At 36.0% G+C, this 24956-nt stretch overlaps 3 protein-coding genes across 3 annotated transcripts in view; 2 read left to right on the top strand and 1 right to left on the bottom strand.

Annotated features, from left to right (window-relative positions):
- Positions 1-4062, top strand: part of LOC138132910 (otoferlin-like) — a 28329-nt gene extending 24267 nt beyond the window's left edge. The window contains exons 16-22 of the mRNA XM_069050988.1: positions 171-371; positions 425-1948; positions 2002-2273; positions 2335-2505; positions 2599-3323; positions 3382-3661; positions 3718-4062. Coding sequence (XP_068907089.1) covers positions 171-371; positions 425-1948; positions 2002-2273; positions 2335-2505; positions 2599-3323; positions 3382-3661; positions 3718-3898 — 3354 coding nt within the window. The 3' untranslated portion in view covers positions 3899-4062. The remainder of the gene's footprint in view (positions 1-170; positions 372-424; positions 1949-2001; positions 2274-2334; positions 2506-2598; positions 3324-3381; positions 3662-3717) is intronic.
- A 2627-nt stretch (positions 4063-6689) lies between these two features.
- On the top strand, positions 6690-7763 carry LOC138134491 (actin nucleation-promoting factor WAS-like). Its single transcript, XM_069053184.1, has 3 exons — positions 6690-6844; positions 6911-7042; positions 7094-7763. Exons 1-3 carry the CDS (start codon positions 6785-6787, stop codon positions 7691-7693), a joined length of 792 nt encoding a protein of 263 aa, XP_068909285.1. The 5' UTR covers positions 6690-6784; the 3' UTR covers positions 7694-7763.
- A 109-nt stretch (positions 7764-7872) lies between these two features.
- Shrm (Shroom) overlaps positions 7873-24956 on the bottom strand; it is a 71832-nt gene continuing 54748 nt past the window's right edge. The window contains exons 5-9 of the mRNA XM_069052026.1: positions 9934-10886; positions 9698-9878; positions 9471-9639; positions 9146-9412; positions 7873-9090 (exon numbers count right to left, since the gene is read on the bottom strand). Coding sequence (XP_068908127.1) covers positions 8830-9090; positions 9146-9412; positions 9471-9639; positions 9698-9878; positions 9934-10886 — 1831 coding nt within the window. The 3' untranslated portion in view covers positions 7873-8829. The remainder of the gene's footprint in view (positions 9091-9145; positions 9413-9470; positions 9640-9697; positions 9879-9933; positions 10887-24956) is intronic.

The raw sequence follows: 24956 nt of genomic DNA, 5'->3' as shown, positions 1-24956 counted from the left end.
CTTTGTGGTTTAGTTTAGTATTCTTGAGTTTATGCAAGTTCTTACGTTAACATTATTTCCGAATATTATCAGTTTTGTCGAAGTTGGTAATTTAAGTTTAATGAAAAATGTGTTCTAATACTGGCATAAAACCGTCGTAACTTGATCAAAATATCAAATTTCCTCTCCAGCTGCCGGGGAAACGGAGCACAGGACCGAGCGGTTGGGCCATCCCGGCTAAATTACAAATCTACCTATGGCTGGGCATGCTCAAACACAAAAAGAACTTCATTAATGGCATTCCTAAAGGCTACGAAGTGACACATGAAATTAGAAACGTGGAAAGACCTCGAGCGCTTCCCCCTTCTATCATCCATTACGTCGAAAAACACGTAACACAAACCAGCGACGTGGTTTTGCATTAATGCATTACGAATATTTTCAGATTTTTCAATTGCGAGCACACATTTATCAGGCGCGATCGTTGATAGGAAGCGACGCTTCAGGACTTTCAGATCCTTTCGCTCGAGTCATCGCGGGTGAATTCAGCAAAACGACGCAGGTCATAGACGAAACGTTGAGTCCAACTTGGGACGAGTTGTTAATTTTCGACGAGATTCTCATCTACGGAACAGCAGAAGAGATCAAACACGATCCTCCTTCCGTTTTAATAGAAATCTTTGATCAAGATAAAGTCGGAAAGTCCGAATTCATCGGTAGAGCGTTGGCTAAATCCCATGTTAAATTGAGGGAGGAAAATTACTGCAAGCCGAAATTTCCACCATCCTTGGAATGGTTTGACGTATCAAGAGGTACGGATCACGCGGGCGAATTGTTGGCAACTTTTGAACTTTTGGAACTTACTAGTGATGTTGACGGTGGTCAGCTTCCTCCTCTTCCGGCTGCTAAAGATATACCCATCTACAAAGATACAGATCCTAGAGATTTAGTGCCTATGTTACCAGTTCCTCGAGGAATAAGACCAACGTTGGCTCGGTATCGCATCGAAGTATTGTTTTGGGGTCTGAGGGATCTCAAACGTGTTCACCTCTTAACAGTTGACAAACCGAGAGTCGACATAGAATGTTCTGGTCACATTTTGTATTCTTCGATCATACAAAATGCCAAGAAAAATCCAAATTTCAGCAATCCCGTCAAGTTTCTCGATTTAGATTTGCCCGAACAAGAATTGTACCGACCACCGTTGACGATAAGAGCCGTCGATTGTCGAAGTTTTGGTCGCTACACTCTCGTGGGAACTCACATGATCAATTCCATTCACAAATACATGTACACACCTTTCACGAAAAGAGACAGAGAAGCAGATGAGAAAAAACGGTCCGTGAACCAACTCAAGAGTGACTGCCCTGTTTTGACTCTTTCTTCACCTAGTAACACTCCCGTCGCAGATAGCGACAAAGAGAAAAGTCCTCTTCTACCGAAAGACATTTCAATTTCGATAGGTTATGGTACTCAACAAAGCACAAATAAAATCAAAACCGAGACAACAAAGAAAAGAAAACAGAGCGTTGACGAAGACGTCGACGACGAAGAAGGAAGTCGCGATTGGTGGACGAAATACTTCGCTTCGATCGAGCGGATGATCGACGAAAGTAAAGAAGCGAAAAAGCTAATGAGTCAACAGAACGGAAATTTGCAAGTGTTCGTGGACGACGACTCCAATCCACAATCTGGCAACACATCGGATAAAAGTCCAGGAGACGGGAAAAGAAGATTTGGATTTAAAACAGCGGCAACTGCGTCGAGATTCGCAGCACGAATCAGTCCGAAGAGCGTCAGAAAGAGAAATAAATACAAACCAGCTCTGTGTAAAATATTTCCGACTGAGTTGGAAGCTAAACCCGATTTCGGTGAATTCAAAGAATGGTTACACACGTTTGAGCTGTACAGAGGTAAAAAGACAGGAGACGAAACCGAAGATGAAAGTCGCGTAGTAGGTTATTTTAAGGTAATCGGACAAAGTATTTTCTTTTTCTTGTAATCCTCCAGTAACGAGTTTAGGGTGCCATAAAAGTGTACAAATGGCCATTGCCTAAAGACATTGAAGACCACACGATAATGGGTTTCGATCCTCAGTTCGGCTTCTTTCAAGGCTTACCTTCGAACGATCCGATCCGGGTTCTGGTCCGCATCTACGTGGTCAAAGCCAACGACCTTCACCCTATGGATTTGAATGGTAAAGCTGATCCTTACGTGGTCATCCAGCTTGGTTCGAAACGTATCAGCGACAAAGACAATTACATCTCTAAACAATTGAATCCCGTGTTCGGGAAGTAAGTTTTGTTTCCAGATAACATTAACAAACAGATTGATGAATATACTTACTCGTTGCAGATGTTTCGAAATTGAAGCGACCTTCCCTCAGGACTCGTTATTGACAATCCAGATATACGATTGGGATTTAGTCGGCTCTGATGATATGGTCGGGGAAACGAAAATTGATTTGGAAAACAGGTTTTACAGCAGACATAGGGCCACGTGCGGCCTACCAGAAAAATACGAAGAGTAAGAGTAACTTTAACGTTTCCATTCAAGTTGTTTTTTTTTTCTATTCGTGCTAGTTAGTTTTTAGTTAATACATTTTTTTTTAAATCTTAGACAAGGTTATAATGCTTGGAAGGACGCCATGAAACCGACCCAAATTCTGGCGAAACTCTGCAAGGACGCCAAAGTTGAATCTCCCATTTACTCCGACGGTCAAGTGAAAATCGGTCGTCAAATATTCACACTTCAGTGCGAAGATATAGACTTTTACAAAACTCGAGAGTCCGAAGAACACATGGCTTTAGCCGTTCTGCATCGGTGGCACGAATTTCCCAAAATTGGTTGTCCCTTGGTGCCAGAACACGTCGAAACTAGACCTCTCTACAATCCTGACAAACCTGGCATAGAACAGGGCAAACTTGAAATGTGGGTGGACATGTTCCCAATGGACATGCCGTTACCGGGTCCACCGTTGGACATTTCTCCCAGGAAGCCGAAGAGTTATGAGCTAAGAGTCATCATATGGAACACAGACGATGTTGTTTTGGAAGATGACGCGTTCTTTACTGGAGAGAAAATGTCGGATATTTACGTGAAAGGGTGGCTCAAGGGTCCGGAGGATTGTCAATGTACAGACATACATTACCGGTCTTTAACAGGAGAGGGCAACTTTAACTGGAGATTTATTTTTCCTTTCGATTATATGGTTGCCGAACAAAAAATTGTCATTTCGAGAAAGGAATCGCTGTTTTCGTGGGACGAAACGGAATGCAAAATTCCAGCGCGACTTGAACTGCAAGTTTGGGACGCAGATCACTTTTCGGCGGACGACTTCTTAGGTTAAATTGTTAAAAATCTCTAAAAACCAGTCAGAAACTGAAAAAAAATATATTTCAGGAGCTATAACTCTCGATTTGAATCGTTTTCCTCGTGGTGCAAAATCTTCCAAACTGTGTACATTAGACATGTTGAAAACGGACGGTTCGGTTCCGGTTGTAAATATTTTCAAACAGAAGAGGGTGAAAGGGTGGTGGCCTTTCTTCATCAAAAAAGACAACGAAGAAATGGAATTGACTGGGAAAGTTGAAGCGGAAATACATTTATTGTCGAAAGAGGAAGCGGACAAAAATCCGGTGGGTCTGGGAAGAGGCGAGCCGGATCCGCTAGAGAAACCGAAGTGAGTTATCAAGCATACGACTAAAGGGAAAACTACTTTTTCTGTCTTTTTTGCAGTCGACCGGATTCGTCATTCATGTGGTTCATGAATCCTTTAAAATCAATACGTTATATTGTTTGGCACAATTACAAATGGACTATTTTGAAACTTTTCATAATCATTGGCTTAGCAATAATAATCTTGTTATTCTTTTATTCTATACCTGGCTACACTGTTAAGAAGATGTTAGGAGCTTAATGGCTTTCCTCAATATCTACACTCTTTATTTATATCATGTAATTATTTACATAAGTACAAATCTAATCACACAAACACAATGTAAGATATATTGGCTTTTGCCTAAATCAAAATGTATTATAAATAGAATTGAAGTTAAAAATAAAAAAAAAGTTGAAAACGCAGATTTTTGTTCGACTGAAGAGCCTACCTGCTAATACGGTCTGACCAAAAACTTTTTCGCACGGACCAGTGAAATTACTAAATCAAACAAAACTCAAACGTTACGTGCTTAGCCTAGAGTACATACTTTTTTGGTATAATTAAGTTAACAAATCGAGCAAATAAATATATTATCTGGGTAAGTGTGTTATGATTCATAGCCTTGAAAATCCCAATATTTGTCTAGGTTATTTTCGTTGTATTGCCTAATTTTATTGTTGGTTAAATTGGTGTTAAAAGTCTAACTTAAAAGTTGTACGTTAATTAAAGTAGGTACATAGATTAATACTAATTATTATTAAAATGGTAAATTTAACGCAACAAACAAATAAGTTACTACAGAATTTGAGCGGTACACAGGCAACGACACCCCTTAATTTTTGTTCATTTTAATTCTAGTATAAGGTAATTACGAGTATAGTTTGTCCAGCGAGAGATTGGTTGACATAAAAATCACTAAATTCTACGTAGAGAAAGTAGTACCTACCTAGCGCTCGTAAAATTTGTAATACATACATATATCCTATTTTTGCCCCGAAATTATGCTCTAATTTATTAAGACCGCCCCGAATTAAAAAAAAAGGTAAATCTTATTTATTTCCGCCAGTTTCATTACACCACTCAGTGGAATAATGACTTACTTATTCCACTGAGTGGAGTAATGAAATGCGTCCGGTAATGAAGTTCCTTATTCCACTCAAATGAGTGGGATAAGTGTCATTTATCCCACGGGATTAGATAAAATATTAAATCTCCCAATCTCTCACTGGACGAAGTTTAAAACTATTCTCAGTTGTTGGTATCACTGAAAATAATGAATAAACTGCCTCAATTGCATCAAAAAAATTAACACTGCATTAGCCTTGATCGAACTTAATTTTTATTAACTGTTCTTCCTGTTATCATTATCCTGGCACTCAGCTCGAGAATTTTCTAATGACACTTGGAGTTTTCCATTTTATTTATATCGGGTGTGTCAAAAAGGACGGACACCAAAGAAGGTATACAACTTAGGGCAAGCGCGGCTCGTGGTGAAATAAAGCGGGTGTTCTGCAAATTTATTAATTTGTTTAGAGTAAAGTATTGATTAACCGAAGAGCATTCCCCAACACCCTGTATAATAATACTTTTATAACGAGCGAAATTACTCCATGAACTGATGCCTTTGTAGCTCAGTTTCTCGTTCAATCCTACTAATGAATTGTAGACGCGTTTGCGGTTGGAAAGAACTGCGAAGAGGTGCACAGTTAAGCTCCAGTGGCCCAATGAAATAAAAGCCGCCCAGCTGCGTAACCGACCACAAAAATTATTTGACTTAATGGAACTCGTCTCCCACGTCACAATGGAGCATAGCAACTATTTTCAATTTTTTAAAATTAAAATTAGAATGTATAACAAAATTTTTGGGAAGTATGCAGCTCTGCAGCACTTACACACCAGTCGCCCCTGATTTAGGGTAATCATGGAACATGAAGAAATTTTTTTTTTACTTTCGGCCTTTCATTAACGCGCAAGAGCTTTTGGAAGTTACTACCTGTAAAACTAAATGATCCTGTTATTGATGTGGGAACATAATTCTATGTGTTAACTCTCAAAGGTGCTGTCAATAGACATCCAAAAATTCCTTTCACGAATACGTTCGAAATCTGTTTCTTCGTCAGTGTTAAATATGATGAAATTTGGTGTGGGGGAGCAGTTTTTAAACGCGGCAACATTGGTAACATATCATAGCAACGAAAAAAAAACCACCTTTGTAAAATATGTAAATGTCAATTAAATTGTGACAGTTTTCAAAATGAGTTTTACCGCAGATGAATATTGTTAATATCTACATATTTAACTCGCAGAAAATAACGCGGTATTTAGCTGCAAAGACATACACCATGTGTTTTGCTAACGGAAGACATTCATTCCAGTGTGAATGTTATTTTATTTTTCACTTTTATCATTGCATGATACCTCCTAGGATACGAAATACGTAAACATGTCCATAACAACCGGGGAATAAAACAGGGCGTTATAAGAATAAGCGGGCGTAATGAATTCATAACGCCCTCATCAATTCATAATTGCAAAGATGTCAATTTTTTTTTAAAGAACACGTTTAGTGGGCTAAAGCTCTCGAGCTGGATTCATCGTTCTCCGGGCGTAATCATCGTTGTAACGCCCTTGGTGCATAAATAGCTAATAATAGGCGTTTTGAACAATTGAGAGAAAAAAAAATGTAACCATGACAACTACATACGGTAGTTTTTAGGTACCTATTGCGTTGCTGCCATTTTCATTTTCACTTTCTGGGAGTTGTTTCTTTATCTGAAAGCTGCAGAACAATTTTTGTTACAAAATCGGGGTCTGTCTGTTATGCTATGCTATGATACTAAAACGCCTGTCCGTCCTTTTTGACACATCCGATATAATCATTATTTTTTCAAATCTCGTCAAAATAATAATAATAATTATTCATTAAAATTGCAATACTTTCAATAATTGAAAATATTCCAAATTTAATAACGAAACTAAAAAAATATATTTATTTACAAATTTGACCTTATCTAGTATAACCATTGGTTTAACATATTTACAGAAACATTTAAGTACTTATATGACTCAAAATTATTAGCATTCAATTAATAACTAATTTTTTTATAACATTGAGCTTGTGTCATCACAAAAATAGTATATAAGATGATCTTTACGGAGTCGCTTCATTCAGGGGTAGTACTGCAGTTAGTCAAGATGGGTCTGGTAAGCCATTTGTAAACTACATGAATAACATCAATACACTAATATTCACCATTTTTCTTTGTTTAGCTGCTACAGTTATTTGTTCTGGTAGCTTTCGCAGCCGTCCTTCACAGTGCTCCGTTGGATGACCATTCCGAAAGCACCACAGTTGGAATCAAGCCTCTACCCGCCGTTCTGTCCAAAAAAGACAATCAAAAGGTAAAATCTTGTTTCGTCGTATGTACCATTTCTTCACAACTATATTTGTAGGAATCAGATGAAGACAAAAGCGACGTAAAACGCATTGCTCGCAATTCTCCGACAAACGACCAACAGAGTAAAGATTCTTTATCTACAACTCAAACTCCTCGACAATTTGGAAATCGTCCAGTGAGGGACGTCCCACATTTCATTTCGGGTGTTCCGTCGCCTACCGATTCCCAACAGCGTCCAACTCCCCAACCGACCCAACAAAAACCCACTGAAAGTAGAAAACTGAGAGAAGCTGAAGAAGTTAGAGGTGCACCACCTGCTCACGGAGAAATTAGACCTGAACCTTATGGTGTTGAACACAAACCGGCAGCTCCAGGAGCCGCAGCACCACCACCGCCGCCACCAGTTGGAGGAGCACCACCACCACCACCACCAGTTGGAGGAGCACCACCGCCACCGCCGCCGGCACCAGTTAGACCCAAGAGAGATACTAACTCACCAGTAAAACCGCAAGTACGTCCTGCACCGCTTCCAGGAAAACCTGTGCAGAAACCTGAAACAAAAACAAATGGAGCTCAAACCAATAACAAGGGTAGGCCCGCGAGAGACGTGAGCACACCATTAACATCGAGTACCACTCAGAAGTCCGCTTTTTAAAGTTATTGAGTTTGTAATAAATAATGTATATTACAATATGTGTAAATATATGTGATTATGTATTGTATCATCTCAGCATACTCACTTTCAACTTTGCGTCGGTCTATTAAGTAAGAAAAATGATAAATAATGATAGATAAGGTTGCAGAGAGTAATGAATAAATAAAACAAAGCATAACTAAATGTTATTCTGTTATTTATTGCAAGCGATGCATAAAGCTTAAAATAATCTATTTAGATTTGATGTATGTATGCACGTAAATAACACACTTAAACATATATTAAAAATATGTAAGAAAAATACATTCGATTCAGTTTAAAATATATAAACGAAAGAATCACATTGCAACAAATTAATTTAAAAAAAACATTAAAAATTTTCCAGAGCACCACATTCGATTTCATTTTAAATACATACAAATAATATATACAATTGTTTCCAACGAAATGAAAGAAATTCGATAGGCTATAATTTTGATTTGTACACCTAAGACATAATTAAATACTTGGTAGGAAGATGTATTAGGTAATATCTTATAAAAGAAGGTAACCCCACAAAATCCACAGCATTTAATTTAACTTCGACGTGACTAAGAAAAATTTGAAAATAAATTAATAAAACAGAGAGGTAAATCGCTGCAAATATTGTTGGGATTTCTTCATTCATACGATTACCATATTTGCACTTATATAAATATGTTTTAACTAAATATGAAAATGCACAATGTAACAGCCTATTCTGCTCTGATGATGTCGTCATGGCCATTTTTGTAAATGGTAAGAGACATCAACTGGACTTAAGCAGCCAAATCTACCGATAAGCTCAAAGTAGATGTTGCGAGGTACACCCTACAGACATGGTATTGTCAAATAAATCGAATCGAACCGAAAGAAATATTCGAAATACCACGAGTACAGCTAATTTTACAAATTAAATTAATGTAAACTAAACACATTTCGTTTAAAATATACTTAAGGTATGTATATTACATAAAAAAAAATCCCCGTCTGGTTAAGATCGGAAGTTTCGAGAAAGCAAAGGAAATGTCACTGGACTAGGCACATTCGATAAAACTCGAATGGTAAAGCATATTACTTTACACTACATTACTTAACAACATATTATATTACGCGAGTCAGTCTGCGATGATTAGTGTTTCTTTTAAGGCTAACAATTGCTCCTCCCCTAGCTTGATCTTGTCGGCGATTTCTTTCGAATCCATTATTAGTTTCGCCTTCATGTTAATAAAATGGTCGTAGTCAGTGTATTCTTCGGAATTTAAGTACTTGTAAAGAATATTGGAGACGTTAACGCTGCGTCGGTCGATGCACTCCTTCAGTTTTTTGGCCTCTTCTAACTGTTCAAGAAGTTTATCCCGTTTGCTCTCTAGTATTCTCTACAAAAAAAAAAACAAGTTAATTCACTTTCAAATCGGGAGTCACGGAACGTACTCTCTCTGGGTGATCTTCGGACATCCCCATTAAAGCGTTTTCGGCTCTCGCCAATCTTCCAGATAATCCCAGAAGAAGGCTAGTAATTTTACCCACTTCTTCGATATGTAAACGAAATTTGTCCGCTTCGTGCGGTCGCGCTAACCTGCGAATGTGAGCCTCAACATTATCACCTAAATCGTCATTAATTTTACATTCTTCCGATACGACTAATTGTTCGGAACGTAAAACTTCCAGTTTGCGGTCTAGACGATTTACTAATTCTTCCTGAAGGACGATTTAACAGTAACAAATCAATTCGAAAAAGACGCAATAAGGATTTTACCTTTTTTATGGTGAGATCTTTGGTATCTTTGACGATATGACATTGGTTCATGTCTTGACTATACCTAGTTAAAAATCTTGCTTTTGGTTCTGAAATTGTGAAATAAGTTGAAGTTCCGGATAGAGGACTTGTCGGTTCTAATATGGAACTCATCGGAGAAGTTATCGAACTGAAAATACAAAATGATTCAATAAAATCCGTCGTCGATTAAACTTGAATGTTTATACTTTATTTTAGATGACGATGTACTGGGGCTGACAGCAGTTGTAATAGTGGGAGGGGGACTACTACTAGGGGTATTATTTCTACTTCTAAAAGGTGAATTATTAGGCCTCGGCCTCGAAGTCACTTCAACTTTGAACAATCCTTGAACGTAATCCGTGGGTTTCTTATGATCAGGACCTGGCACTGAAATCGACAATTTTGGTTTCTTTCAAACAAAAAAACTCTACGTTACTATTACCTAAAAGTTCTTTCAATCTATCCGATGTAGGTAAATGATTAACGAAATCTTCACTCAACTTTTCACACTCGATCTCTTCCTGTAACTTCCTCCTAGTTGGTAGTGGTGTCGGGAGCAGTTCCTCTTTTTCCGTTTGCGAAGCGGCATCAGTAGTGGAAGTGTTCACCCTCAATACCACTTCGGTCCGTTGAATCAATTGCAAACCTTCGATGACTTGAGGGCATTCTTCGCTATGTTCGGGTGCTGTAGCAGGGGAGATGTCTGGAGATGACGGCTTAGAGGATGAATTTGGGGAACTTAAAGGTGTGTTTTGTAGAGGACTACCGCTAGGTGACGGAACTACGGGTGACGTTCTTAGAGGTGGTAGTTTCAATGGCAAAGTCGGCGACAACGACGGTTTAATCTTGGGCGTAGGCGGAGACTCATTCGGTGAAACGGGTTTAATGTACGATGCTAACAAGGGTGCGTTGGATAAACTTGTTGATCGCAGAGGGGCAAACGGTGACCCTCTGGGCGGCGTCTTCACGGGGGAGGTCGGGGGTGACGGTTTCTTTGTGGCGTTTTCCACTAGATTCAAATTCGTTGGTCTGTTGTGTTGTTGAGATCTACTGCCGAGCATTTTTGCGTTTATCGGCAGAACATCGGGTAGGATCACTTTCATGTCTTCTTTCTCATCACACCTCGTATCGTGCATCTGAGATTTCTTGCTAGCTTTATCGTTCATTGATGATCTTCTTAACAAGTTTGTGTTATTGTTGTTTTTGACCAAGTCTTTATTGGTTCGGTTGAGTGACCAGATAGATTCCTTTTGAGATGCAGGCTCTGCGATCGTTTCGGTGTTGACGTCGTGACCGTTGGGAGACATGGTGCGTTTATAACTTCCGATTTCTGAATCGGGAACTATTCGATCTTTGTCGCGCCGCGACGCCAGATATGAGGCCTTGGACTGGCTTCTGAAACAACGACGGTAAGGTAAAAATCGAGCAATAGTCATATTAACATAATCAAAATAAAGTTTTCATTAATTCCCTTTCTCTTAAACAATATAAATGTGTTATTATCATAATCAAAAGTTCTTATAATTATACAGTGTGGAAATTACTTATGGAATAAATTCAGTAATTTCAAAACTAATGACATTTGCCGAAAACGCTGATAGTCCTTCCTACTACCTAAACGATGAATGAAAAAAATTGGTACCTTACGTAACAATTTTTTTGAGAAAATAACAAATTTTATTTCAAAAATTTAATTTAATTTGGTTTTTTAAAATCGAGGGTTTACTTTAATAGACCAAACAATTTAGAAGATTTATGACAGAGAATTCGCGCTGAAATGGAACAAATCAGCCCTGACATTATTGAGCGCGGTGTACAGTGCCAAAAGTTGGCGGGGGGTAATTTCAACATTTGCGTTACATTTTATTGTTAACCTCAGATGTTTGTTTCTTTCTGTTTAAGGTCAATTAAAATTTTTACATTAAAAATTAAATTAAATTTTTGAAGTAAACTTTGTCATTTTCTCAAAAAAATTGTTATCTAAGGTACCATTTTTTTTCATTAATCGTTTAGGTAGTAGTAAGGTCTATCAGAAAAAGAAGAAAAAAGTCAGTGTTGTCATTTAAAAAAAAATGGTGATGACGTTATAGCTCAAAAATGGATGACGTCATGAACAAGTGAAGCAACTTAAAATACGCACCATGAGAAATAAAAATCGACCTGTTTCAGCGTTTTTGACAAATGTCATTAGTTTTGAAATTACTGAATTTATTCCATAAGTGGTTTCCACACTGTATAGGTAAAAATTGACTTCCCAAGATTAAAATGTTTTTTTTTAATTGGCAACTTCATTACAGTACAAAAACGGCAGTTTTTTATGTTTTTTTTTAAGTCTCCTTGTGCTGCGACCGTACATTCTTGCAATTAATAGAATTCTCCATAATAATACGCTCCACTAACTTTATTGCATAACACACAAATATGACTTATTAAATTTAACCTTGACGCGAGTCCCAAATAATTGAGATCAATCGTTCCTTAATAATTAATGTTTCTATCGGGGCCACTGTTCTCTTATCATGCCATTGGTTGATTTCTATCTCAAACTGTACAACATCTGTCTTTAAGTAGCATTCCAAGTAAATTATGAAGCGAGAAGAAAGTCGTCAGGCAAGTCAAAATAAACCAGTCTTAGCACAATAATCGTTCGAATGAATCGATTACAAGTCTCTGCATCGTACGATCATTTATCGTCAGTGGCATAGATGACTTAAATTATTTGAAAACTACCAGATCCAATGTGTACACGTGTGCATCTGTGGAACGAATAGCCTCCTCCCCCGGAAATGACAATTACAGTTTTTCGATTCTAGTGAATTTCTGACATCGATGTAAAAAAATACAATCGAAGGCGGAGAAGAAGTGAAAAAAGTTAGAAACTGATTTTTTAACGTATCCGTTAGCAGAGTTTCCGTTTAACTTTCTACGTTGCGGGGAGTAAGGGTGATTGATTAATTAAGTGCAACCTAATCTTGACATTTGGAAAATTTAGTTGGGCAAACTATAAAGGTTAGACACCGCAAATTTAACAGCAGGTGGTCTACATCTGTAAAAATTATTTGCCAACTAGTGACTTTTACCTCAAACTACCAAATTGTCATAGAACTTTACGTTTCAATCGTATTATCAGCATAATAAAATTGTCTAGAAAGTAGATGATAATGCTTTTCACTTGAACTTCCGCCAGAAACGTTGCGACACGAATTACAGTCCCCTGGAAGCCCGAGCAAAAACCTATACAATGGTAAAAGTATTTAGAACTCTTTTATACGTTTCGTAATAAATGAAACGTTACTCTCGATCGTTTGATGCAAATGTCGAAGAATGATCAGCTTATTTTTATTAATCTAGTGTTGGAACACACGTTAGTTCAAAAACGTAAAAATCTTCACTGTTCGTTCGAGAATGAATTTTTTTGCGTGATGGCATTCAAAGTCAAGGGCAAAAGACTGCTAACGTAGATTTATCACAAATTCAGCGTTTATCATCACATTTGACATATGCGTGTTATCATTTTAATTCTACTTATCTGGTCTAGTGCTTCGAATGCGTTCTTTGAATTGTTAATTGAAAAGTCTTAACATTTCTGTTTGTGGATGTGCGTTTATCAAGTAGAGAAATTAACAACTTTATGTCTTTATCAATGTGCCACAGTGGAAACAAAAATAAAAGATCTGAACATAATTTCACTTCTGTATTCGGTAACAAACGGATTTCCCCATATTGTAATGTTAAGAAATGCGACCCAAGTCGGGTCCAGTTAGCTTCATGTTCATGTCCGATCAACTCGGATACGGATTTCGGCAAAATATTTCGAATTGGCTCTATTAGCGAGATCGCAGTTGGCTGGGTTTCCAACTTAAGCTAGTTTGACACGATGCTAAATTTTGTAGAAAATTTGTTAGAAAATGAGAGACCCTCAATCAGGACCAATGAACGGTTGAGTGAAAAATGCATCTCATGAAGTTCTACAACTGTGCAAAAATTCAAATCTCTTTAGTAATAGACTTGTGTTTATAGTCAAAAATAACGAAAATATCAGGCTGTTTTCACCTTAAAGACGACACACTCATTTCAGAAAAAACTCCCATAAAAGTAATCGTCACTGTTAATTTAACCCAATATTTGGTAAATGTATTTGTTCATTTTTATTGCGATAATATCAGTCATTTTTTACGATAGTTCGTTTCCCTCTAAAATAACACATTTTATGAGATTTCTCAAAAACTGTTAAATTGGCAGATAACAATTATTTAGCAAAGTAAATAATATGTACTTCAAATGCACTTTGAATCTTTCGCGAGCCACGCTTTCATAATATGTACAGGGTGAAATTGAAATGCATGATAATATGTAAGCCAGAGTACGTATCTTCAATAAGTGAATAAATCGAAAATGAGGTAAAACATTTTAAATTCATAAAGTCCAATTTAACTTAATTCCGTCTCGAACGAGACGGTCCTGGACGCTCTAATTAATCGATTATAGCCGCAAAATAGCATATTACGAGTTCGTGTGTAAATTGGGTTCTTTATGGCATGAGTCGACCAGTTTAAAACGACGTTTTTTTATTCGACGAGCCCCTTAAAGGCTCCAAATCGCTTAACATCTTTAAAATTAGCTTGACGTTTCGTTTTGACAAGTTGTGAGATTTATAAAAACCCGTTCATACAGGAGAAAATTCTCAAATTCTGACAGTGTCGAACAAAAAAACTCTTTTAAAACAGACACAAAATCTCACTATGAATGAAATAGCCCAAAAACACTTTAAATACACGGAACCGCAAAAACGTGTAAGAATACTATGAATGAAAACCAAGAACTTTTTGCACCTTTTTTGTGTTGCACTCGATAACTTTGTTTTTAATCTTATTATTCTTGTACTCATTTTTTGTGGTTAAACTTTACATGGCATTTCTGCCCTCATGCGGAGGTCTAGGGCAAAACTGAATGCACGTGACTTATCTGAAGATCCTAGGGTTTTAATATTCTGATGTGTTTCGATTTCAGCCTGTCTATTACGCTATGTGATTGGTAAAGGCAATATAACCGAATGTAGAAGAGAGGTTTGTTTGAAAGACACAGTGGAGCTTTTGACTTTCCGAGATTCTGTTAGAAGAGCTTAATAACAGTGTATATGTACTATTTTTTGCGCGACTGAATATACAGGGTGTTTTCGAAGTTGAGGCGTTCCTTTTAACACGAGGTACCTACTATACATTATTCATAAGAATTTTTGATTAACGTCTCTAATTTCTAACAAATCAGCGCAAATTTGAGCAGGACTGGTTTCAAAAATTTCAAAAAAATTAACTTATTCTATCTTCATTGCCGTACACATTCTATTAAGGTGATTTTGGCTAAAACTCTTTACAACAACGCATACTATGGCATGTTAAAAAGAACGCCTCAACTTCGAAAACGCCCTGCATGTACATATGTACAAAAAGGTAAGAGAATATCCCATTTTGACAGATTTTACAAAAAAAAAAAAACATGCGGTTTATTATACAACTAAACTGTTGTCTTGTTAGCACTTATTAAATGGTTGAACATAACAGCATTCGAGCTGTTATATTTCATAATCGCACCGATCCTTATTTGGTTCCTATGGAAACCAGCCAGGGTTTTGTAAATGCAACGTACATCAACAATGCTGGTGAAAAAACACGATCGTGCGAAAATTTATATACTTCCAGCTTTTATTTCCGTTAACATTTATTGTGTTTTAGTTAATATTAACTACACGTTAGGATTACTAGTTTGCACTTTGCATAATTAGAATAAATTTACAACCTTTGTGATAGTAAGTCGTTTACGCACCGCTCATAAATATTATTCTTGTGCAACTGCAAGTAGTTTTCCCATGAGCCTTATTTTACAATTTAACACTTGATAGTAGGCAACTAACACATAATTCCTTGCTTCTTATTTCTCGTTGATCCACCAGATCAGATCATTATTTATACCTAATTATAATTAATTAATAATATTAATAGTTCACATTTTATTGATGAGGCTCTCTTTTTTAGTTTCGTTCCGAGATCACGAAACTGAAAGATCTTTAACTTCCACCTACTTCGGAGCCCACATCGTTAGCGCACCTATACCACGGTTTTTGCAGCATTGTACGCTTGTCGCAGGCGAAGAACGGAGAAGCTCGTAAAGAAGATTGTACAACAAAGTTCTGTTCAAGTCGTGCATCATAACACAATAGACGTGAACCGTGTGGTTCGCTTACATATTCAAAAGAATTGTGACGAAAGCTGGTCACGGAAGTTAATTGCGCGGGTGATGTTTCGCATTTAATAACCTCTCTCTAATCGGTCGGAATGACCCATCATCGCCATTGTTTCTTAGCGAAGGCGTATTTACGATTTAATCACGATATTTTCACTTTTGTGAAAGGGAGGGCTCAAACGTGAACAAAAGATTGGCGGTTGTGGGGTCGACCGATAAATTCTGTTTCGAACCTTCACAAGGTAACTTCCCCCTAATAACATTTTTTTTTTTCATTTTTCCCTAATTTTGTCAAGAGTCAATCTATACTCACATGAGCAAGAACGAAATTTATTTCATAAAAAATTCACGTTGCGAACATGTAAAGCACGAGCAAAACAGATTTAGTTCAAGGGTACAACATATTATTTGCGATTTATCAATTCATACAATGTGTTTGAGCATTAAAAAACCAGACGTTTCTAAATTTCAAGTGATTATCTCACCTCTCCGTCATCACAAGAATTAAGCTAGTATATGAATGGCATCAGTTATGTGTTTTAGAGAAACAAAAGTAAAATTGAAATAACAATACTTGCCGTATCTTAAATTTGAAACAACATATCGTTATATTCATCTCGATTATCACTTCGTTAACAAAATCACCGGCAAAACATAAATCGCAGCATTAGCTGGTTGGTCGTCGGTGTACTCGAAAACGACTGAATCACAAATGACCAAAATAGATTTTTAAATCAAAATAACGCATATCTTTAGTAAATACCAACTACAAATATAAATATTTCGACTGGTCCGTACGCCCGAATAATGGTATCGAGGTTAATTTTAGTGCTAAATTACGTCACCGAAGCGACCGAAACACACGATCAATTATTATCAGTCATTAACACCACCCAATCAAAAATTCTGATTACCTACGTTCGAAGTAAATGAAATGTTGTTCAGTCAGGACTCATCCCGTGATCACACTATATAGAGCCGGTCACATTTGTACAGTTTTAACAAAATTGAATTAACGTAGGTAATTCAATTAGTGTCGGGAGTAGACCGCAAATCTAAAAATTTGTGCAGCTGCACGGAAGCGGAACGCATTTGCTGCACCTGGCAGTTTTAAGCTGCAGCGGGGTGGTTTAATCACGTGCTAGCCATGTGTCTACTCGTAGCAAGGGGTTCACTACTATGTTCTCGAAACGTATTTACGTGTATTTTATCTACGTTCGATGTCCGATTCATCTATTTTTAGTGAGTCTTTGTGACTTCAACTTATGATTCAAATTGAAAGGGCTGTTTTCTCGGGGAAAACTATTACACACTAATTATTATTATAAGTCAATTGTTGTACAGTTTAATACGTTTGAGGTAAGTGAGGTTTCGCAGTTCACAAATTAAAAAGTACTGATGGATTCACAATGTAAAATAAACGTGTATCTCCCGTTTCACCCACTTTTATTTTTTAAAAACCATTGTTTAACCACACTGAGACATGGGAAGATTACTGAATGATGTCTTGCTTAATTAGGCCTGAGTGAAACATAATATCACCGGAGAAATTAACTCGACACATTTTGCCGTAAAATGTCTAATTAAAAAAGCGATTGAGCTCTATTTAATAGGAAATTGCAGCTGCAACATTATACATAAATGGTTCGACACTGTCAGAATTTGAGAATTTTCTCCTGTGTGAACGGATTTTGATAAATGTCACAACTTGTCAAAACGAAACGTCAAGTTAATTTTGAAGATTTTAATCGATTTGGAGCCTTTAACGGGCTCCTCGAATAAAAAAACGTTGTATTCAACTCGTTCGTGTGTAAAGTGGGCCTTTTTTGGCACTCATGCCAAAAAAAGCCCAATTTACACACGAATTTGTTAAATAAACTATAATCTGTTTCAAAATCAAAAATCCACCACCTGTTGAATTATGTTGGCAGAAAAAAAGAAATCCCTAGAATAAGTTTCATTTTTTGGGTTGGCCCAACCTCCTGCCAAAATTTGACATGGAACTGTTGAGTTTATTTACGTGACACAAAATAATTATTATGTACAAAAAGGTGGTAGCTACCGTATCATAACTTTTGAGTGATATAATAAAATGAGAATAAAAAACATGATAAATTACGACCTAAACAATTGTCAACAGTTTTCTTTCATAACTCCACTTTTTTCTGACACTTGCAAACACACTAAAAACAAAAGTTGGCGACGTTGTCGGTTGTATTTTCGATAAAGAATGCAGTGTTGGTGGATTTTTGATTTTGAAACAGATTATACTATTTTCAACCCCGTTTTATTTTTGTGAAAATTACAAAGCCAAGCGTTGTTTTTAGAATAAACAATAATATTATCTAGTCATTTACTTCATTTTGTAATACCTAAATGGTTGTAATAGGCAATTTACAAACCAAATGTTATTTGCAAAAAATTGTCTGAACATTAACATTTTACATTTAATAATGATAGATTAATTATTTATAACAAGGTTCTTTACATTAATAAAAATTAAATGAAATGTTCCAAATGGCTTCCATAGGCCGTTAAGCAATTACACAATCAATTACATATCAAAATTACAAATGTCAGGTGCAATTTTAGCCTACTGAAAATTTAAAATTGAAGCAAACGTCTTTTTGCTAACTTATTCCTTGCTTCTGGTTATTAAATTGGAATTATTTCAATACATACATCATACATTATGATATCCCACAACTTTACTACAAAACTGGGTTGAATATTTTCATGAGGACAAAAGTTAACAGAAGGTTGAAAAATTAGCGTGTAAAACCTTATGGTATGTAATATTTTTAAATATTTCTCTTCTTAAATTTCATCCTTGAAACGGGCAATTTGGCCCAAACATGTGAGAGAGAGAACGATTTGCGAATAATGGTGCTGTGAAAAGGGATGAACTTGCACTACCGGTGACATGAGAATCTAGATCTCTTTAGGGCTGTGCATAATCAACATAGTGATTGAAGTTCATTCAATGACCTGACCTGACCATACGTTCGCATGGTCAGATATTTTTAATGGCGCAATTGGCCTATTTATTTTACCCAATCGCTTGAACGAAGTTGGATTTCTAAATTTCTTACAAACTGTCATTGAAGATGATTTGGATAATATCCTCTGCAAAACAGGCTGCAAATGTGGTGCATGCAAGATGGAGCTCAACCACATACTCATAGGGACATTACAGGGTATTTAAATAGGCAATACAACAACCGTTGGATCGGTAGAAACGGTTCTACTGCTTGGCCCTCACGATATCCAGATTTGAATCAATTCAAGAAGCTGCACATGAGATGGGACATAACTGTTTGTTTTTGAAAATATCAAAGTGTCTTTCTTGAGACGTTAAATACAACATCGTATCTATCCCACCTCCACCCGGCGGCACGGCAATTTTGCCGGAGTACATACACTATTACGGATATTACTATCAAGTAATAGTGCAGTGCTTACCAACATAATTACATAATTACATATTAAATACATATTTAATATGTGTATATTAAAAACAACTTTTATAAAGCACATTTTTATCGCACGCGTCCAAGTTTAGAAAAAGAATAGCCAAGCGTGAATTTTCCAAAGGATTTTATGCCCCCCCAAAAAAAACTGCATTAGTCGATTCAGGAAATTTGTTGTATCCCGCTTGAGTTAAATTTGCCAGAAATAACTGTAGATGTTCAAGAAACGGGATTATCACTTTCAATGTGTTTGACAACTGTAAAATATACATTTATTTATAATATATTTTTTTAAATATGTAGTAAGTATATAGGGTGATTCTGAAATAAGTTTGGAAAAAAATGTGGAGTTCCTTGACACAAAATAATTCTGCGTAAATGACGTTTAGAGGTGAAATCAAAAGGATGGAAATTACCCTATATCCTTGTATTTTCGACGCCTATGAATAGGGAAAATGTGTCCGAATTTGTTCACTTCATCAGCAACCATTGTTACATAAACTCCACAATAAAGTCCTAGGTGCAAACACACTGCTTTGTAAATGTTTCTATGGAAATGATCGAGAGGAGTAATGTCATAGGTAAATATTAAAGTTTGTGACTGAGGGGCACCTTTTACCTTTGATTAGCAACAATTGCTAAACTACCAAGATAATCAGGTAATCAATCACCTCAGCAGCGTACTAGCGATTTTGACCAAATTTTCAATCATTTGTATCTCGAAAACGAAAAAACTTTTATATGAGATTTTTTTTGTCTATGACTTCTTCTGATCATCACCAATTACCGTTTTTTTTCCAAACTTATTTCAGAATCACCCTGTATAAAGAACGATCAAATTAATTTGTAATCGAGTTATCCATCAATCCGAAATCGTATGTCGTTACTTGAACTCCACGCTGCAATAAACTCAGCTTGAAACACAGGTTTGATCTCGGCTTTCGACATATCAATTGCAAAAGACATACGGATTCAAATCCATGAATGACTCGATTAAAAATTAATGTGATCGCGCGATATAAGTATACTTTGTCCAGTGAGAGATTGGGAGATTTTAAGGCCCGGTTTATTCACGTTCAAGTAAATTTTTCTGGCCAGTAGTTTTAGATTTTCTTCAGCTCAAATGTATTGTATAGATTAATATTTTAATAATGCCTAAATTATCAAATGTAATTTATTTAATAATATCATGGCGTGAGTAACTTTCTCTTAATAATAATCAAACATGAATCTTCACAGGTCGACGCTTCAGCAAGACACTCGTATCTACGTATCTTATGTGCCATACGAAATTCTTTGTTGTTAAGAACAGGAACAGGAAATATCGTAAAAATCTAACCTGCACCTGGGTATAAGTATGCAAGGTAAGGGTGTATCTGTGAGTGAAAACTTCGGTGTTATATCAGGACATATTTTATCCAATGTTCCATTTAAGTAACTGATAGAACTGGACTGAAAAAAATTATAACGCGTCCAGTCATTCACCTTTCCATGGCACTTGCACGTTTCCGACACGCTAGCAAACATCACTAATGACATTATTGTCTTTAAAAGAGACAACTGTTTAATATGCGGCTCCGGTGCCGTAAAAGTAATTGTATTAATGGCGCACGGGTGGGATGTACGCAACAATAACACCCAAACAATTATTCTACTCTTCGCTAGCTCTTCTCACATAAGCCAAAATCACCTTAGCAATCGAATTTAAAAATGTCTCCATCATACGAATTATTATGCAACATCTACGAGCACTTTCACTATGATCTGTTTGTAATTGAGCGTCTCGTTGCGGAACGCTATTGCCATTTGCTGGTAACAGCCGCAAATAATCGATCTGTCAATTCGGTGACGGAACATCGATTTCTTTTACTTTTACAAAGAAGTAAATTTGGATTTGTGGGTACGCTAAAATTGTCACTTCGAATGGAATTAACTGTTACACAAAACTGTTAATCGTCGAGGATGACGAATACCAGTCATTTTCGGTAACGACAGACAAAATAATAGCACACGCATCAACTTCGAGGTCAAAGTCATTTCTGTCTTGGATCATGATGGCAGAACTGCGAAGATGTTACGACAAAATTATTGCAAACTGCAGCAATTGGCTGAAACTGCATTGACGAAATGCGAATTCGCATGTTTTGTAACCAGTAATAACTTCCGTATTACTGCCACATCTCTTGCTTCGAACGTTTTAAATTAATCCTGTAAAGATCAACTGTTAACACTTGGGAGTTCTTGATGAATATAACAATTTCGAATTTAGAATTAGTTTAGGGTTGATAAACATTCTTGACTTTATAAATTAATAAGTATGTATATCAATGACATCTAATTTTTGGTACATCGCACCAGTAACAAAGTAACATACTTTACACAATTCTTTTACTAAAAATGAACAGTAGATATATGAAGTTGATTCCTCAGGACAGTGATTATTGCTCACTTGCTCACAGCAGCTTTCAAATTTTCGTATAAATTCTTGATTGCTTATATTGTATCTCTGGTAAAAAATACCACACAAAAGACTGATTAGTGGAGAAGATATCCACATATACCGCAATTACAGAAAACGAAACTCTTTGGCTCGTCTTCATCATGTTAAACCACGTAAATTGCTTGAAACTACATCAAAATGCAAACATTTTGAAAATTTGCAATAACCATTTGCCATTAATGCATTTAATGAAGTTCAAATTTAAAATATGTATGTATTGAACTTCAAATCTTTAAAAATGTTATGAACATTAACTTAAAATGTTTAAGATGAAAGATCGTAGAAACGTCTGTCGGAAAAAAGATATTTATGTTGGGAAAAACAGATTTTTCAACCGATGAATACTTTTAGTCATAAAGGTTGACGACCCTAGTGCATCTTCCACAACTAACAAAACGTGAAAAACGCAATCATATTTGCTTCTTACTAAAGTATATTTGCACAGAACTTCATAACTTAATTTATATTTTTTGTTAATGTTAAGGGAAATAAGTAATAGTGTTCAATAAACGAAACGTTGACAAACACTTTTTTTAAACTCAGAATTTTTATATTTCTCCGCATGCATTCTCCATGTGATGATGATGCAGGTAAAAGTGTCTAACTTTCTTTTCAGCGATATATCAATAATGTCACAAATTAGAAAATCTCATGGCAAAATTGTCAACCCACTTATTAAGTGCATCCTCAGTGGCACATTTCGAAACGATTTGAAAATGTCAAGCCACAATCTGGAAAACTATTCGTCAAATACCTTCGAATCCGAAACTTGTTGGTACTCCCGAAGACCATATTGGAAGTGACACAATTTTAAATAAAAAAAACCTTGATCACGTGGAACACTATTTGCACTAGTTGTAGTAGTAGTAGTAGTAGTAACAAACTTATGATACTGTGTACACCGTTTATACACCAGCCCACCGAACTTCAACTGTCAACTGCTGCAGCGGTTACAGTTTACCTGCGAAACGTACGCCTCCTCCCACTCGACGAAGATGGGCGCCGTTCTACGTCATGCAACAGAAAAAGACAAAGAGTTGACCCCGAGCTGTAGTGAAAGGGAGGTACTTTACTGGTGGCCTAGGTTAAAAACTGGAGTGATCTCTATCCTAGCAATCCATAATACAATCCACACCCGGTTTTGGGTTAAGTAGAATTTTTATATTTTCCCTTATCACAGGATCACTTCTTCGCTGATAAAAACGATACTTTACAAAAACAAAACTATCAAGTAGAATTAACATGAAAATTTTTACCAACATTCAGCTGAAAAGTCGCATTGATTCCTCAATCAATGAGCCCTCGCTCATGCTGATTTATATGCAGCCTTTATTATAATAATTAGTACGAGTACATGAGACCTATTAAAAAAGGGAATACATGATAAAAAAAAAGAAACAGAGTTTCAAAACAAGAGATGTAAAAGACGAAATTTGGGTTTACAAGAAAGTTACAAATGTCATTCTAGTATGTATTCACTATTGTCAAAAACGTACAGTGGCGGCCATTAATTTGGAAACACCAAGATTTTTCTATTGTAAATTGTTTGTCACTTTTACAATGTTATTGACATATCAATTTCGGCTGCGACAGTCTGTTGAATGCGCTCAACGATGACATGAGTGACATGAGTTCATGACATAACGCTTACACTATCAAATATTAGAAATATCCAGTAAACTAGATTAGGCCGGTGTTTCCAAATTAATGGCCGCCAGTGTATTTCATATTCTAACACAACCAACACTTTTTAAAAATCTCGTAAAATTTGTATTTGTGAAAACGCAAAAGTACTGTTGTAGATAATATTGTTGATTAATTTCTGAGTTACCACAACAAATAAAAAAAAGGTTACTTAAATAGATTACATTTTATCATTCTGAAGGTAAATATTTGTGCGATAAAATACGGTTGCAATATTACCTGTAGTTATTTGCTATAACTATACTACATTTGCAAATACATACTAGCTTACGATGAACACTGCAATGGGATGCAAAATTCATTTGACAGTTGGTAAAATCAAATAATTATAAACTCATTATGTATTTTGAAACTTGTTCACTTCTAGACCTTAAAAGTTTTCATAATTACATTAATCCTTCGAAATCAAACTGTACATATTATTATTACCGTTTATGTTTAATATTTTAATGACCAAATAACAATTGTTCAAACTAAAAACAAAAATAAATATCGGTAAGGAGAACCATATACAGTTTGGAAATTAAGTAACGCATAACTTCACCTATACCAAGGGGTAGGGCGATTTTAACTTCAGCAAAAATCTCTTGATGACACTGTGCCTTGTAGGGATGATATTAGTACCTATGTACTTCCTGAGGATATTTCGTATTCGCGATTTATTAAGAGAAATTTATCTTAAAACTGTATGTTGGGTTCAAATTTACCATCGCCAAAATACGTTCTAGAATTTAGCAATAAAAATTTTATTACTTACCACCCCTACCTTCTGATTCTACAGAAATATTTGCACATCTTTCAATTTTTTGTACAAAGGAAAGAATGTGCAATTTCGCATTTTTGGTTATATTAGGCATTTTGTTTGTCAAAATTGACATTGATCATTAACAAAGATGTAAGTGTATTTTACACTGTCGAAAATTTGGTGTAGGTACTCTATAATTTTTAAATCAAGTGTATCTACATACAGGGTGACTGACGAAAAACCTTTGACGCTGTATCTTACTTATTCTTTATCCGATTTGAATGAATGACACATCAAATGAAATAGTTCGAAAAACACTTCATTATTATTCTATTCGATATTTTTTTCGACATCTATTTTTTGACAGACGATAGCCAACTTTTTTTTTCCAAATTACACTCTATATATTTTGTTATTCGTTCTTATAATCTTCTTCTGAATATTCGTACATTAAAATAAAAAATAAAAAATGTATTTTAACTGAAAAAAATTGAAAATCAAAAATCAAGTAATCAAATTTGTAAACAATACAAAATCTATTCTAGTTGCTCAAAATTTCCTCAATGCTGTTGCAGACACTGTCGATCCCTTCTAGAAATACCGACCTTTGCATTCAGTAAAAAATGTCGGGGTTTTTCCTGACATACTCGCACTTTTTCTTAACTCTTTTTGGGTACCTGGTGGGGTCAAATAAATATTGTCTCGAAAGTTTCGAATGAATATAAAGAAATCCAATGGATTTAAATCTGGGGATCTAGCGGGCCATCGAATAGCTCCATGAACACCCGTTCATCGTTCACCAAAAT

The sequence above is a fragment of the Tenebrio molitor genome, chromosome 1 (genome assembly GCF_963966145.1).
Source record: "Tenebrio molitor chromosome 1, icTenMoli1.1, whole genome shotgun sequence".
In the NCBI taxonomy this organism is placed as follows: domain Eukaryota; kingdom Metazoa; phylum Arthropoda; class Insecta; order Coleoptera; family Tenebrionidae; genus Tenebrio; species Tenebrio molitor.
The sequence above is the reverse complement of the archived record's forward strand: the minus strand, read 5'-3'. Positions and strand labels throughout refer to the sequence as shown.